At 38.7% G+C, this 18786-nt stretch overlaps 1 protein-coding gene across 1 annotated transcript in view; it reads right to left on the bottom strand.

Moving 5' to 3' along the window:
- Positions 1-4394: 4394 nt before the first annotated feature.
- The window catches only part of LOC128655681 (sulfotransferase 6B1), a 91756-nt gene continuing 77364 nt past the window's right edge, over positions 4395-18786 (bottom strand). Inside the window, exon 7 of the mRNA XM_053709264.1 lies at positions 4395-4789. Within this exon, the coding sequence (XP_053565239.1) occupies positions 4662-4789 (128 nt within the window). The 3' untranslated portion in view covers positions 4395-4661. The remainder of the gene's footprint in view (positions 4790-18786) is intronic.

An 18786-nucleotide genomic window follows, 5' to 3' on the forward strand; every position in this document is an offset into this window, starting at 1 on the left:
GTCTTATGACAGGCAGGACCTGTGTTTGTTTGCACACTCCTTTTTCAGGGCGTTTACCTGTTTTCTTTTACTTTGCTATTCCGTTTTGGATAGTTTTTTAGTTTTTTAGAGCTCTGGGTTGTTATAGAAACTGGGATCACATGGGATTTTTGGTACTATCGAATTTGATGGTTGAGGTCGTTGGAGTCTTCCGGTGGAAGCTTATGGTTTTCTGTTTGGGGTGATAGTTCCCCCGAAGATTTCGAGAAAGTTTTTAAGCCTCAGAGCTTATTTTCTTTATTTGATTATTAAGTTGTTCTAGCTTTGCTGGAACTTAAGGGTTTCAGTTTTGCCTTTGATTGTTCAGGCAGATATATTGTATCCTAGATGACAGGCAGGACCTGTTGTGGATACTAGTTGGGTTTGCTCCTTCTTTCTATACAAGAGAAGGAGTTTTTTTGTAGATTTCCGCTCCAGGTACAGCAGGCCCATCTATCCTAGTTAACAGACTGGACCTGTTTAGCTATTATCTGGGGTGGGTGCTTGATACTGGATCATATGGATCTAGGGGTCCTAGAGGCCGGAACAAGGTTTCTTTCTGGGCAATTGTCTTCTCAGAGAAAGGGAAGTTTTTCAAGTGACCTTTGGAGTCATTGTCCCGGTATCTATCGCACTGTGGGAATATTTTCCTCCACTGTTGGTGCATGCCCTAATAGGGGAATTGTCTTTCCGTCCTAATTGGGTTCTATGATTTTTAAGCAGAGCTTATTAGCTTTTCATTGGAGAATTTTACGGTTCTCCCTTCCTTTTGTTAGAAAGAACGATGTTTTTCCTGGTTCATCCTTTTTGAGCAAGTCCGGTTCTTAGAACCGTATCTTACAGTAAACCTCATTCTGATCCTAGGTTTCCTTCTTGGGATCTGGGGGTTAAGGTGGCAGTATCCTGCTTACCGCTTTTACAGTAGTTCTGGGGTCTCGGCTTCTTCTTACCTTCGCCTGCTAATAGACCTTTTTGGGTTTTTCTTGTGTCTTTTTGATCCTCAGAGTTGGATCTAGACTGGAGTTACTGGTGTAGACGCCAGGGTGGATCTATGATGCTGTTTTGTCTTATGGACAGGAATTTTTCCTGAAATCTTGCGAAATTTACACATCGGGTTATGCCCTCCAGTCCCTTGTCTGGACTTCGTTGACGTGGGGGTGGAGTGATATACACAGCCATGGCCGAGTCTTTGGCATGGAGTTGGTGTATCTGTCTTAACAGACTTACATGGAATACTGATTGGGGAAATCAATGTTCTATTCAGATCTCCCTGTTCTGAGAAATTTTTCTCTTAAACTCTTCTGGGGCGGTTTTGACTTTGTTGCTTCCTTGTCCATGGGGAGAGAGTGTCCTAGGAAAGTCCGTGGGTTGGGAGTTTCCTTCCAATTATTCCTTTGGTTCCTCAGCGAGCATTCTGCTTGGAGGATTTGGTCTTCTGGGTTCATATCCGTTGGGACCTCTCAGTGGGGAGATCTTCTTTTGGAGATTTTCTTTTGGAAAAGGAGAGTTCCTCCTGCTAAACAGGGTGGGGGTGTCTCGTGTTTGATGGTTGGCGGAGGTCCACTTCCGCTCATTGCCGGCGACCCTCTCTATGAGCGTACTTTTCAGGATTGGATGATGGGGAAGCCGATCAAGATTTTGAGGCATCAGTGTTAGCTCCACCGCTTCTGTAGCAGAAGGTGGGTTTGAACCCAGGTGGGGCGCCGGCCTTTTCAGCTAGAATATGCTAGACATCTAGCATTCCTTAGAGGTTTCTTTTTAACTTTCTTCTCTTTTGGCCATGTTTACGCTTTGTTGTGAATGGTTCGATCCTAGGAGGAGCAGGCGTCAGTGAGACGGTGTGCTCCGTTTATATCTACGAGTTGTTTCGCAGTTTAGGGGCTTCGCCTCCATGGACCTTGTTACAGGGATTTGCTGGAGCAGGGTCCTTGTGTTCATCACAATCTGGATTCTCTAAGACTGACTGCATGGAATTGAACGCTTAGGGGCATATTTATCAATGTCTGGTCGGACCTGATCCGACACTGCGGATCAGGTCCGCCAGACCTCGCTGAATACGGCGAGCAATACGCTCGCCGTATTCAGCATTGCACCAGCAGCTCACAAGAGCTGCTGGTGCAATGCCGCCCCCTGCAAACTCGCGGCCAATGGGCCGCCAGCAGGGGGGTGTCAATCAACCCAATCGGGTTGTATTGTGGCGATGTCTGTCCGCTTGCTCAGAGCAGGCGGACAGGTTATGGAGCAGCGGTCTTTGTGACCTCTGCTTCATAACTTCTGTTTCTGGCGAGCCTGCAGGCTCGCCAGAAACAGGGGCCATCAAGCTCCATACGGAGCTTGTTAAATAGAGCCCTTAGTCTTAGCCATGAGAGGTTTTTCGGAAAGGATTGTTGATACTCTCATCTTAGCTAATAAGCCGGGTATTGTTGGATCTATCATAAGGGGTGCAGGACCTTCTTTTTCTGGTATGAAGAGCAGGGATTCCCCTGGCATAAGGTCAGGTTTTCCAGGATCCTTCCTTTCTCCAGGATGCTCTTGAGAAGGGCCTTTTCTGTTGGCTCCCTTAGGGAACAGATTTCGTCTCTATCTATTTTACTACTCGAGAGGCTCCCAGAGCTTCCAGGGGTCCAGTCTTTGGTTCAGGCTTTGACTAGATCAGGTCTGTGTTTAGATCTAGTGCTCCTCTTTGGAGTTTACATCTTGTTCTAAGTTTTGCAGAAAGCTTCGTTTTGGCTTATGCATGGTGTTGACATTAAAATTTTCTGTCTTGGAAGGTTCTTCTACTGACTATTGCTTCGGCGCACAGAGTTTCTGAGATGGCTGCCTTGTATTGTGAGTTTCCTTACCGAGTTTTTCATGCAGCTAAGGCTGTTCTTCGTACTGGGTTAGGTTTTCTTCCTATGGTTGTTTCAGATAACATCAATCGGAGATTGTGGTTCCTTCCTTGTGTCCTAACCCTTCTCTTCGAAGGAGCGGTTATTTCATAACTTGGATGTGGTTCGGGCCTTGAAGTTCTATCTTTAGACTACAAGGGTGTTTCGTCAGACTTTTTCCTTGTTTGTGTCTATTCTGGGAAGCGTAAGGGGCAGGAAGCCTCGTCCGCTTCTTTGTTTTTTGGTTGCGAAACATTACTCGCTTAGCTTATGAGTCAGCGGGACACAAGCCTCCTCAGAGGATGAAGGCTCATTCAACTAGAGCTGTGGTTTCCTCTTGGGTTTTTGAGCATGAGGCCTCTATGGATTAGATTGTAGGGTGACTACCTGGTCTTCCTTACATACTTTTTCAAGATTTTACATTTTTGCTTCGGCAGAAGCAGCTTTTGGGAGAAAGGGTTTTGCAGGCTGTGGTGCCCTCAGAACAGGGTCCGCCTCTCTTTTTACCCTCCCGTTTTTCATTCAGTGTCCTCTAGAGTGTGGGTATATGTTTCCTACAAGTAAGGAATGAAGCCGTGGGCACTCCTTATATTAAGAAGGAAAACATAAATTATGCTTACCAGATACCAGCTTTCCTTTCCTTCTGTATGAGGAGAATCCACGGCCCGCACCCAAATTGTCCGTTGGGCGTACTTTACTTTGATTTTGTTCTTCTGGCACCATTTATACCCTGATATTTCTCCTACTGTTCCTTGTTCCCTCGGCAGAATGACTGGGGGATGAGGGAAGTGGGGGAGGTATTTAAGCATTTGGCTGGGGTGTCTTTGCCTCCTCCTGGTGGCCAGGTTTTGTATTTCCCCCAAGTAAGGAATGAAGCTGTGGACTCTCCTCATACAGAAGGAAAGGAAATGATCTGGTAAGCATAATTTATTATTTTTGCGCTAGTCGGGTTATTGCTAGAGTGAAAACAGTTTACTTTCAACTCATAATACAAGCTCAACCCGACTAGCTCAAAAATCTTACTTCTAGCGCAATTAACGCTCAAGCGGGAGTGTTCATTTGCGCTTCACTCATAATCTAGCCCATAGTGTATTGAGATATATGCCATTGTTTTGCCAGATATAAGCAGCAGTTTCGTCTTATATTTATAGATTTTGTTTGTCATGTGCTATAGCCAGAAATCTAAATAACACATTATTAGTATATACATAAACAGAATATTTATATATAAGCAACAGATGTATAAACATCATTACTTAATCAAAATAATCTACTGCTCATTTAAAATTTAAAGTTAGTGTAATTGCAATGTGTTTTGTTAAATATTTCTTGATTATGCAATTCTACTGTATATAATGGTCCTAACGTTTTTATGCCTTCTCAATTCACGTTTATAAACACAAATGTTTTCCAGCTTTAAAAAACATATAAAATATTAAAATATAGCTCAAATCAAACTTGTTATGAATTTATATTTATAAGGAAAAAAACCTGCAATCCAATACATTTAGCTGTAAACACCAATACTGAATTAATTATTTGTCAAATTGATCACATATATTTTGTTTCTGTGAATGCTGTGAAAATCCTGTTGTTTACGGTTTTGTTTTGCTCGTTGTAACAAGATTTTCCTGTTTTTTCCTACACAAAAGTTAGTTTTTGTTTTCTTTGCTAATTTAAATAATGCTGTTTAAAGTCAGAGGTTTTCATACGACAATGTGTTTTGATTAGATTAGGCCACTGATTGGATGTTTATATCCCATCAAACATTCATTATTTACAGTATACATTATAATTCATCATTTCTCCCAGTTTCGTTCCCGCCAAGCACTCTTCAAATTTTGCATCAATTTCTTGGTTTTGAGCTTCTGTAAAATAATCTTTCCAGTCACCAACTTCCCCTGCAATAAAAAGACAATATACATCATTAGATACATTTTCCATATAAATCATTATTTTAAAGGGACATTCTATGGCCTCTATTTATCAAGCTGTCAACTTACTTGCATTCGACGGCACCAATACGCTAGCCTAAGATCGCCTAACATCGCTGTCGCAGACCTGAATACGTTCACCAAAATTATCGAGAAAGCTGTCAAAAAGCCGCCCACCAAGTACGGAGTGATGAGCAGCGGACTGTTGTTAACTAACAGTCATCGATCTCGCTGCTCTTTGGCTTATTCGCAGCTTTCCTGGCACCCTGTCACTAAGCACCCACACTATACTATACTGTTTTACCCCCTATACCGCCGCTCCCGGAGCCCACCGCACCTAAAGTTATTAACCCCTAAACCGCCGCTCCCAGAGCCCAACACAACTCTAATAAAGGGTTTAACCCCTAAACCACCGCTCCCGGAGCCCACCGCAACTCTAATAAAGTGTTTAACCCCTAAACCTCTGCTCACGGACCCCGCCACCTACATTAAATTTATTAACCCCTAATCTGACCCCCCTACACCCCTGCCACCTACATTAAATTTATTAACCCCTAATCTCCCACCCCCAACGTCGCCGCCACTATATTAAATGTATTAACCCCTAAACATAAGTCTAACCCTAACCCTAACACCCCCTAACTTAAATATAATTTAAATTAATCTAAATAAATATTCCTATCATGAAATAAATTATACCTATTTAAGAATAAAATAAACCCTAAGCTAGCTACAATATAACTAATAGTTACATTGTAGCTAGCTTAGGGTTTATTTTTATTTTACAGGCAACTTTGTATTTATTTTAACTAGGTAGAATAGTTATTAAATATTTATTAACTATTTAATAACTATCTAGTTAAAATAAATACAAAAGTACCTGTAAAATAAAACCTAACCTAAGTTACAATTACACCTAACACTACACTGTAATTAAATTAATTCCCTAAATTAAAATAAATTAATTACAATTAAATAAAATTAACTAAAGTACAAAACCCCCCCCACTAAATTACAGAAAATAATGAAATAATTACAAGAATTTTAAACTAAATACACCTAATCTAATCCCCCTAAAAAAATAAAAAAGCCCCCCAAAATAATAAAAATCCCTACCCTATACTAAATTACAAATAGCCCTTAAAAAGGCCTTTTGCGGGGCATTGCCCCAAAGTAATCAGCTCTTTTACCTGTAAAAAAAAAGGCAATACCCCCCAACATTACAACCCACCACCCACACACCCAACCCTACTCTAAAACCCACCCAATCCCCCCTTATAAAACCTAACACTACCCCCCTGAAGATCACCCTACCTTGAGACGTCTTCACCGAACCGGGCAGAAGTGGTCCTCCAGATGGTCCGAAGTCTTCATCCTATCCGGGCAGAAGAGGACCTCCAGACGGGCAGAAGTCTTCATCCAGACGGCATCTTCTATCTTCATCCATCCGGAGCAGAGCGGGTCCATCTTCAAGACATCCGACTTGGAGCATCCTTCTAGGCCGACGACTACCCGACGAATGAATATTCCTTTAAATGACGTCATCCAAAATGGCGTCCCTTGAATTAAGGTAGGAAAAATCCTATTGGCTGATGCAATCAGCCAAAAGGATTGAGCTTGCATTCTATTGGCTGTTCCAATCAGCCAATAGAATGCGAGCTCAATCCTATTGGCTGATTGCATCAGCCAATAGGATTGAACTTCAATCCTATTGGCTGATTGCATCAGCCAATAGGATTTTTCCTACCTTAATTCAAGGGACGCCATTTTGGATGACGTCATTTAAAGGAACCGTCATTCGTCGGGTAGTCGTCGGTCTGGAAGGATGCTCCGCGTTGAATGTCTTCAAGATGGAGCCGCTCTTTGTCGGATGGATGAAGATAGAAGATGCCGCCTGGATGAAGACTTCTGCCCGTCTGGAGGACCTCTTCTGCCCGGTTGGATGAAGACTTCGCCCGGCTTCGTTGAGGACTTAGGCCCGGTTGGGTGAAGAAGTCTCAAGGTAGGGTGATCTTCAAGAGGTTAGTGTTAGGTTTTATAAGGGGGGATTGGGGGGTTTTAGAGTAGGGTTGGTTGTGTGGGTGGTGGGTTGTAATGTTGGGGGGGGGATTGTTATGTTTTTTTACAGGTAATAGAGCTGATTACTTTGGGGCAATGCCCCGCAAAAGCCCTTTTAAGGGCTATTTGTAATTTAGTATAGGGTAGGGATTTTTATTATTTTGGGGGGCTTTTTTATTTTATTAGGGGGATTAGATTAGGTCTAATTAGTTTAAAATTCTTGTAATGATTTTTTTATTTTCTGTAATTTTTTTTGTACTTTAGTTAATTTTATTTAATTTTAATTAATTGTATTTCATTGTAGTTAATTTATTTAATTATAGTGTAGTGTTAGGTGTAATTGTAACTTAGGTTAGGATTTATTTTACAAGTAAATTTGTCTTTATTTTAACTAGGTAGTTATTAAATAGTTAATAACTATTTAATAACTATTGTACCTAGTTAAAATAAATACAAACTTGCCTGTAAAATAATAATAAACCCTAAGCTAGCTACAATGTAACTATTAGTTATATTGTAGCTATCTTATGTTTTATTTTATAGGTAAGTATTTAGTTTTAAATAGGAATTATTTAGTTAATGATAGGAATATTTATTTAAATTTATTTAAATTATATTTGTTAGGGGGTGTTAGGGTTAGACTTAGATTTAGGGGTTAATATGTTTATTATAGTGGCGGCGGTGTAGGGGGGGCAGATTAGGGGTTAATAAATATACTGTAGGTGGCGGTGGGCTCCGGGAGTGGCAGTTTAGGGGTTAAACAATTTAGTTTAGATCGGCAGGATAGGGGTTAATAACTTTATGTAGGTGGCGGCGGTATAGGGGACGGCAGATTAGGGGTTAATAGGTATAATGTAGGTGGCGGTGGGCTCCGTGCGCGGCGGTTTAGGGGTTAATTCATTTATTATAGTTGCGGCGGGTCCGTGAGCGGCAGTTTCGGGGTTAAACAGTTTATTTTGTTGCGACGGGCTCAGGGTTCGGCGGTTTAGGGGTTAATAAGTATAATGTAGGTGGCGGAGGTGTAGGGGGGGCAGATTAGGGGTTAATATGTATAATGTAGGTGGCGGTGGTGTAGGGGGGGCAGATTAGGGTGTTTAGACTCGGGGGACATGTTAGGGTGTTAGGTGTAGACGTTCCAATAGGAATCAATGGGATATCGGGCAGCAGCGAACATGAGCTTTCGCTGCTGTCAGACTCCCATTGATTACTATGGCATCTGCTGCCTCCAGGGCGGCAGATTGAAAACCAGGTACGCTGGGCCGGAATAGTGGCGAGCGTACCTGCTAGTTTTTTGATAACTTCCAAAAGTAGTCAGATTGTGCCGAACTTGCGTTCGGAACATCTGTAGTGACGTAACCATCGAGTCTGGCGGATCGTATGTTACATCACTATATTCTACTTTTGCCGGTCTGTAGGTTTTGATAACTACGGGCAATCAGGCTCGCCACAAATACGCTGCAGAATTCCAGCGTATGTGCGGTTGATAGAGGCCAATGTGTTAGATCATTTTATTAACTGTTAAAGGGACATAATACTCATATACTAAATCACTTGAAAGTAATGCAACATAACTGTAAAAAATGTACTAGAAAATATCACCTGATCATATTGATTTAAAAATGGAAGAAGTAAATGTTCTGGTAACAGAAATACTTCAGCTACTGTCCAGCTGCAAGTTGAAAAAAAAAAACTACAATAGCCAATCAGCATCCGCAGTGCTGGGGTCATGCTATGCTTTGCTGTGATCTCATGAAATTTCACTAAAATCTTGTGAGATTTCATAGTAAACTTCCTTAAACTGAATTGGGAAATAACATAACATGACTGGGCCTGCACATTCCAGATGCACACTCGCTTGCAAGTCCTGGGACTAGTATTCTGATTGGCTGCTTAAAGTCCCTTTACAATGGGGTGTGAATACTTGTGACATTTTGAGGTAAATACCTTCTTTTACATAGAGATGTTCAGGTGATATTTTCTAACCAGCTTTTAACAGCTATGCTGCATCACTTTCACATGCTTCAAAATTTGGGTATCATGTCCTTTTAACTCCTGGAAAGGGATCTCCAGAAAATCAATATTAAAGTCTTTGGTGATTTTCATAGATAAATCAGTTGAATGTTTTGCAATTAGGTTGGACTTGGCACTGCCGTTAAAGGGACATTAAAATGCTGGGCACAACTACTTTACTTTGGTTACTACTCATCATACTATTATTTTTCCTCTTGTGCCTGCACCTCTCTTCAAAGCTGTTCTCTTATATTAACTCTTTACAAGTATTGGTTAGTGAAACTCTGCATCTTTTCACAGGGCACCACCATCTGAGAGAATGGGTGGATAATCTTCTACAACCTTGTGTAATTCAATTGCCAGGATACCTGAGGGATACTACACATCTACTTAACAAAATTGACAGCATGCAATGGGAGTCTACATGGGCATGACTGACAATAGATGTAAGCTCACTAAATTCATGCATTCCACACATACTAGGTATCAAGGTGGTCAGATACATTCTAAACATGTACACTACTTATCTAGAACTAATAGAATACATTTTGGAAGTATTGAATTTTCTGTTATCACACAATTTTTTTTTCAATTTGATGGTGTGTTCTACCTGTAAAAGTGTGGTACTGCAATGGGGGCCAATTTGCCCCTCCTATGTGAATATATTTCATGCATGGTTTGAAGCGCACTATATTTTTTCAGAAAGAAATGCCTTTTCAGCTAATAATGTTAAATACACTAGATACATCGACAATCTGTTGATTATATGGGATGGAAGCCAAGACTTAGCCTAAGATTTTGTATCCTATATAAACAATGATTTCAATTTACGATTCACTTGGAATTATGATGTCAATAATATCCAATTTTTGGATGTAAGCCTTAAGGGTAACACTTACACTCAGAAGATAGAAGTAGAATTATATAGGAAGGAAATCACTGGAAATACAATTTTACGCTCTGATTCATGCCACCCGCCACACCTATAAAGAGGAATACCTAAGGGGCAATTTATACATATAAGACGTAATTGCACTACACTTGAGAGTTATGATAAACACTCCATACAACTGGTGAACAGACTTATACAAAAAGGCTATGATTATAGCAAACTGGAATCTCTTAGACAAGAAATAAGGGTCCTAGATAGAAACTTACTACTCAAAAATAAATCGAAAAAGAAAAAAGATCCAAAAGAACCACCACAGGCAAACAAAAGATACATTTTATCACTACATACAGCGGACAATATAATCAGGTAGTAGACATTAGAAAAAGCAATTTAAACATCCTTCAAACTGATCCCCCCCCCCCCTAAACGACATCTTATCCAAAGGTTGTAGATATATATCAAAAAGATCGCCAACAATTGGAGATAAACTGGTAGAATATGTTTACCAAAGTAAAGCATCAATAACAATTGAAGTTGGCTAAGTAAGAAGGGATGTTATAAATGCGGACATCACCCATGCCTAACATGTACATACATAAGGACAGGGCACTCTTTTTATTCCACCACAATGGCAAAAGTATACTGAATAAAGTACCATCTGGACTGTACCTCCAGATATATTATATATATGATTACATGCACTATATGCCAGGCAGCAACAGTATGTGGGGTGTTCGAGTCATATGGTAAAAGCTAGAACAAGGGAGCACCTAAATTATATTGTGATTCACCAAAAACAAGGGTAGAAAAATAAGAGGAGGTGATAGGTTCAAAAAGTTATTGTTCAGGGAAATCAAATGGATCTTCATTTTACAAACCAAAGAACCCAAGGGAATAAATGCTAGATGGGACTTCGATCTATTCCCAGGGTAAAAAAGTAAAAAACTAATAAAAAAAAAAAAATAGATAATGAAATAAAACTACACAAAAAACATTATGATGTAATAAAAATCAATAGAAATGTAACTAAAATACCAAGATCATTTCTAATGAATAAGTATGTGAATCGTATATTGGAGTAGTCTTTTTCTATGAATGGTTGGCAGAATATTTAGATCCATCCTGTAATTAATAATGTCAATACAGGGAATATAGAATAACATAATATAGTCTCTAAGAAGTGGTTCCATCTATGCATTGTTCTAAATCTGTAAATCATCTGTCCAAATGTCAATTCTTCATCTTCATTTCCTTTCTTCTTGTAAATATATATATGGGCTATAGTTTTTTTTTTAATAATTTGTACATAGTGTGTATTCTTATAGAATGTTTTAGAAATGGCATTTAGCCTCTACTAGAGATAACCTGTACACGGATTGCCATACAGGTATACCTCACTTTACAGCGCTTCGCTAATACAGCGCTTTGTGAAGCTGAAGTTCAACCTCCAAGGATTTTAAAACAGTGCTGTAATCATTGTGAGATTGGGAGAAAAGTGACTGGCACCATTTTGTTATGCACAGTTTACTCTGTTTACAGCATTACAGTGAAATCTGTGTCTCAGTGTTATAGTCTGGCACATTTTACTACAGTAATTGTCACTATTTTACAGGTACAGTATTCATTGAATACTGTGCTGTGCTGGTGTTAAACTAAACGTAGTGCTATTGCATTCCTAATATATGTTAGTTCAAACATGTTTTTTAAACACACTGGCAAGTGAAAAGAAAGCTAAAACTGCCTTGTTTCACTTTAAGGCGGTTTTCACTTTACAGCGGTGCTCCGGTCCCTAAACCGCTGTATGAGTGGAGTATACCAGTATACCATCCTGCCTTTTGAGTTAGATCATTGTTTATAAATATGCACAATAACTATAGTCACGCCCAATTCCCAATATAAGCAAAATAAATATGTTAGCGAGATTATGGGAATTTGATAGCCAAGTGCACAATGTACTATCAAGCATGCGAGTATAACAACAAATGCAATAATGTAACAAATAATCACACAGTATGTTACAAAGTATTGGAACATAATAACTTGTGACAATCTTGAGCGTGAGAAAATAAATAGGCTGATTAAGAATAGGATGTCTATTTTACCTGGCAACAGAATTGTAATACTGAATTGAAAATAGAGATTGGCTCAATTTTCCTCTGACACATCACTTCCGGTTGTGACATGATAGATGATCATGGTGACATGACCGGAGGAAAGTTCAGAGGCATGTCACCTTTGGTAAAGCCTTGACGAAACACGAGAGGGGGTCGGAGGTATATCGCTTTCACTCTATGACAAACTGCCTCATCCAGGTCTGTGACTTTTTACCTTGAACTTGAAATAAATGTTATACTTGCACACGCATATGACTCTGGATTTTCCTATAAGAGGTCAGTGTCTGTCCACATTATTGGATTCAATTGCATATACATGGGACACTATTCACAAGTAAACTTTGGAAAAGGCCTTGCAGCAGTATTTGACTTTTTGTGTATATATGTTAAAAGAAGTCTCTTTTGGTTTTCGAAGTTTTGAAGGGATGTTCTAGCGGTGCTTAAGAGGTTAGGAACTGTTGAATACTCTACAAAATATAAAAGGAGAGAAGCGCGGACTCAAGTGCAGGAATAAATTTTAATTATAACATGTATGCGATACTAAAAACTCACAAGACGATATTAAAATATATGCCCAGCAAAGTCGACATCCAGAGATCTCAATTCCACAAATCGGTAAATACAAATCTGTAAAACCTCCGGTTTTTCTCCTTTGGAAGTCTGCTGAAACGACACCGTGGATGTGTGTCTCGTCCGGGCACTAGAGCTACATAGATCCCTCCAGCGATAGTCAAACAAACCCGCTCTGCAGTAGCGAGGCGATGACGCTCGATGACGTTCTTTCACGTTGCCACTCGGTCCTAACATGTGCTAGAGGGCTATGGACCCAGTGGAAATGTGAAAGAACTTCATCGAGCGTCATCGCCTCGCTACTGCAGAGCGGGTTTGTTTGACTATCGCTGGAGGGATCTATGTAGCTCTAGTGCCCGGACGAGACACACATCCATGGTGTTGTTTCAGCAGACTTCCAAAGGAGAAAAACCGGAGGTTTTACAGATTTGTATTTACCGATTTGTGGAATTGGGATCTCTGGATGTCGACTTATATTTTAATATCGTCTTGTGAGTTTTTAGTATCGCATACATGTTATAATTAAAATTTATTCCTGCACTTGAGTCCGCGCTTCTCTCCTTTTATATTTTGTAGTGTATCTTCTTGGGATTTCTGGAGTCATCCTTTTTTGGAGGAGCAGCGTGACCATATACATAGGCCTTGATCTATCGTTCTATTTTTATATTTGGACTTCTTATTAGTGAGTACACTATTATACTGGACATTACTTTACTAATGTGCATGGACATTATAATTTTATTTTAACCCTTGAATGCAATTGTTCCTTTGTGATTGATGTAGATTCATGGTGATATATTTTATTTAATATTTTTTTAGAAGTAACAGCGCTCTGTTGTGTATAGCAATATACACTACCCCACTTGTTTACAACTGTTGAATACTGCCCACACATACAGCTACATGTTTTTCTGAATATTCATGCACACTGTGACAGAAGCAGTCTGCATTCACAGATCTGTGATATTATTGTCTTCTTGACAAGCATTACTGTGCACAATACCGAGTGAGAGCTGTACAGTTTTGCAGTGGCTTTCTGTCTCTATATTATTCCTGAGGGCTTTTTTTATATTTGTAATGAAACTTTTAAACTTTTAGAAAAAAAATGGAAATACGTAAAGCTTCTGCTTTCTGTTGTGTGAGCAGAGGAGACCCTAGTTTTAGGCAAAATAGGCGGTCGCTTAAGGCCTCACAAAAATAGGGGCGTCACTGAAACAGGGGCATCACATTCCTTACATTTTTTTATTTTTTTTTAACATTTGGCTTTAAATGTTTATGATTTTCACGACACAGATACAGCATGCGCCAGGCTTCTGTGGTAAGTGAATAGAGTTCCGGAGGAGTAATTAGCAAGTGTAAGCAGTAGCGCTTTGTGTGTGACTGACAAAGATATCATTCTGCATCGGTGAGAAGGGGAAGGGCTATGCCCAGTAATTTAGGAGAGAACCAAAAACCTAGCTGTGGGAAATGACTAGCCACACTCTAATAGCAGCTCAAAGAAATCTTCAGGGGCTGGACTCACTGAAAATTGTTTTACTTATATTTGTTAGCTGCTATTAGAGTTTGGCTAAACCCATTCCCCACAGCATTTAACCAAGTGCGCTAACCCAACATCAAATATGAATATTTCACATTTCAATGTTCTTTACATAGAAGAATATGTTCTATTTATTCTTAAATAAATATTTATATATATATATCTTATGGTATTTTGGTAATATACTGTATATATATATATATATATATATATATATATATATATATATATATATATATATGTGTGTTATGGGTAAAGTCAAATATTGGGTAATTCTAGAATTACCAGGGTGAAATAGACATTACCCAAGCGGCTGTGGGTGAAGCCCAATGTAAGATCATAAATCCCTTCAGACTGATCGAGTCACCTCATCAAACATATATACGTGGCACTGTAATTCCCCCATGTTCACTATCTTGTTTGCCTCCGCCTGGGGGGTTCAAGAGATAATGCCAGAGGATTGTCAGGGTGCCCCCCTTCAACCCTCTAGGTGGAGGTAAAATAATGTTGTGTAGATGGGGGAATTACAGTACATTGGGCATTACCCACAGCCACTTGAGTAATGTCCGTTTTACATGGGTAACCCTAGGATTACCCAGATTTCTTACTTTACCTGTAACATATATATATATAATTATTAGGTGCAGGCCAAGAAACAGGCAGATACAAGTGGTGGAAAGTAGGGGGGCACACATGCATATCTTGGGGGTCCAAATCAGGGCCCAGCACTGTGCTAGGGAGATCTTTTTCCGCCTGCCATTTGGTATTGCTTTTGTGCAAAGGAGTGATTAGGGTGTGTCCAGGCCCACCTGGCACACCCTGTGTGCATGCCTATGATATGATTATATATATGTATATATATATATATATATATATATATATATATATATATATAAGAATATCTATTTAAAAATACAAAGGGACTGAATTAGCAAGCTCCGAATGGAGCTTGTTGCCCCTGTTTCCGAACGAGCCTTCAGGCTCGCCGGAAACAGAAGTTATGAAGCAGCGGTCTAAAGACTGTTGCTCCATAACTTGTCCGCTGCCTCTGAGGCTGCGGTCTTCAATCCGCCCAATCCTAAACGATTGACACCCCCTGCTAGCGGGGTGGCATTGCACAAGCAGTTCACCAAAATTACTTGTGCAATGATAAATGCTTACAGCTTATGCTGTCGGCATTTAGCGATGTGTGCAGGACATGATACACTACATCTTATCATGTCCATCCGCACTTTAGTAAATCGGCCCCTTAGAATATATTGCCCTGTGTGAAGAACATTTGGAAAGTAAAATATTTACAAATAACTGTACAAACACAGTTAAAAACATTATTAAATATAAATATTGCATTAATATGAGTTTACATGTTTTCAGCTACTTGACTGCAAAGGGCTCCAATGCACACACACATATATATATATATATATATATATATATATATATATATATATATATACACTGTATGTCTATCAGGCCCATTTATCAAAGGGCTTGCGGAAATGATCCGACACTGCGGATCAGGTCCGCAAGACCTCGCTAAATGCGGAGAGCAATACGCTCTCCGCATTTAACATTGCACCAGCAGCTCACAAGAGCTGCTGGTGCAACACCGACCCTGCTGACTCGCGGCCAATCGACCGCCAGCAGGGAGGTGTCAATCAACCCGATCGTATTCGATCAGGTTGATTTCCGGCGATTCCTGTCCGCCTGCTCAGAGCAGGCGGACAGGGTTATGGAGCAGCGGTCTTTGTGACCGCTGCTTCATAAGTTGTGTTTCTGGCGAGTCTGAAGACTCGCCAGCAACACGGCCCTTCAAGCTCTGTAGGGAGCTTGATAAATGGGCCTGTATATATGTATACATATGTATTTATGGGTTTATATGTGCATAAAGTCTCTAAATACATATGTATGTATCTCTATGTTAAAGCCCTTTGTCTGCCTTTTTTTGCTAACACCTGAGATCTCATATCTTTCATACCTTCTTACTTTTTTATGCAATATATTTTTTTAATAACTTTATTATATAGTGTTAATTTGAGTGTAACTGTACCTTTAAATTAAGTTTTGATGTGTTTTGTGCAACTTTTTTTGTCAAGCGTAAAAGTTAACCAGTGCTCGGAAGTCACAATATCCTGTGCACATTTAATTCAATTGCGCTCAAGTGAACGTGTTTACTTTGAACTTGTAATACATGTGCTAATTTCAACACGAGCAAAGAGCCGCAATAAACCCCTTATCACTTGCATGCAACAGTTATCTAAATATGTATGTGTGTTTATATATATATATATATATATATATTTATGTGTGTACATATGTATTTATGTATTTATATGTGTATATATGAATTTACAGAAATATATACACATATAAACAAATAATTACATATGGAAAATGTAAGGTTCTAAATTTTGGAAGTAAAAAAGCAGGCAACCTATTATTTAAATGGAACTAGACTGGGTCTGTTTTCTCTACAAAAAAAGGTCCTTGAGAGTTGGCATAATTACTTTATATACATATATTCAAGGCCCATATACAGAGATGGCGGACACTCTGTTTATTCCAAGAAAATTGTTTGTGACACGAGGTCATAATTTAGGAAAGGAGATTTAATCAAAAGCAAAATAAATGTTTTTTTTACTGTAAGAATAATTACATTGTGGAAGTCATTACCTAAGGAGTTAGTCAATTCTAATACCTTAGATACATTTAAAACTGGTTTGTTTTCTGGCTAGAAATAAAATTTAGGGATATGAATGTTGGTTTTAAACGGGTCACCTTTTTAATGAGATTAGTTTAAGATCAACTGGAGCTTTTATTGTAGATAAATTAAAATTTGTATATGTTGAATTCAATGGACTTCTGTCTTTTTCCAGCCTCATCTACTATATATACCTATATAAATAGGGTGACCATATTGCTGCTTTAAAAAAAGGGACACATATGAAAAATACATATGTCAGGGCTATTTTTTAGGACTGTTTAAAGAAATGTTTTGTATAAGAACCCTGACATGTATTTTTCATATGTGTCCCTTTTTAAAGCTGCAATATGGTCACCCTATATATAAACATATACAGTATATATATATATATATGTATATATATATATATATATATATATATATATATATATATATATATATATATATATGTGTGTGTGTGTGTGTGTGTGTGTGTGTGTGTGTGTGTGTTGAAGCCCTTTGCAGTCAAGTAACTGATAACATGAAAATCATATTTATGCAATATTCCTATTTAATAAATTGTTTAACTATGGACTTACTGTATATATTTCACATTTCAATGTTCTTCACTTAAGGGAATATGTTCTAAGTATTTTTTAATAGATATTCCTATATATATCTGTATGTGTATATATATATATATATATATATATATATATATATATATATATATATATATATACATACATACCTATATATATATATGTATAGATATATATTTTACAAAAAAACATCAGATATACAGTATATATAGAAATATGTATTTAAGAATTAATAGAACATATTCTGCTATGTGAAAAACATTTTAATGTGAAATATTAAAGGGACAGTAAACACCAACATTTTTAAAAAAATATTGATAATCCCTTTATTTACCATTCCCCAGTTTTGCATAACCAACACTTTTATATTAATATACTTTTACCTCTGTGATTACCTTGTATCTAAGCTTCTGCAGACAGCCTCCTTATCTCAGATCTTTTGACAGACTTGCATTTCAGGCAATTAGTGCTGACTCTTAAAGAGATATGAAGCCAAATATTTTTTCTTTTATGATTCAGATAGAGCATCCAATTTTAAGAAACTTTCTAATTTACTCCTATTATCAATTTTTCTTTGTTCTATTTGTATCTTTATTTTAAAAAGCAGGAATGTAAGCTTAGGAGCCGGCCCATTTTTTGTTCAGACATAAAAACAAAAAGAAGAAGGCGCTCCAATGGTGCAGCAAGTTACAACAGAATGGTTCAAAAATCCCCAGAAATACCCTCCCTGTAAACAGGTACTCAGAAGGAAGCCGCACTATAATGCAGTGCTATTCCAACAGGCTGGATTGGTCAGAGCCCACCAGATGACTCACATAGGATCCAAAGAACCCTCAGCTAGTTGTGAAAGAAAATTGGGGGGAGGGAAAGATACTCCAATAGTTCAGATGGTCACTTTTAAAGGAACAGTATTCCCAATATGACGCCCCCACTAAGATTGATACTCACATACGATGCGAACTATAATGCAGTGCAAGTAATACAGGCTGGTAGATCTGAGCCCACCAGCTGGCTCACTCCAGTGAACAGGAACCAAGATATATGCGAAAATTGGGTCCACAGAAGGAATAAATCTCTCAAAAAAGCTCACAAATCATTAAAAGTTAATATCCCTAGACATGGGATATAATTTATTAAAAGTGAATGAAAATAGGGGGGGGGGGGGTGGCGGAGCAAGCTAAGAAACGGATCGGTTGCATATTACTTCAGCTCTGCTGAAATAGTACATTAAACTGCCTTTTCGACCATTTGTTTCAGCTATAATTCACTCCAGACATTATACTAACTTTTGTGGTTTCTACCGTCTGCTTTTGAGCTCAGAGAAGTTTGATTCATAACAGATTCTTGAGGCATTAGAAAACCTGGTTCACAGACTGCGTGTGAACGGCCATCTTTTCAACCACGGGGTAATCTACTGCAACAGCGATAAACCGGCTGCGTACCCCTTAAACTTTGACCGGAGATACCAGCCAACAGAAGTACGATCGGCACGGATAGC

Source organism: Bombina bombina, chromosome 4 (genome assembly GCF_027579735.1).
Source record: "Bombina bombina isolate aBomBom1 chromosome 4, aBomBom1.pri, whole genome shotgun sequence".
Lineage (NCBI taxonomy): Eukaryota > Metazoa > Chordata > Amphibia > Anura > Bombinatoridae > Bombina > Bombina bombina.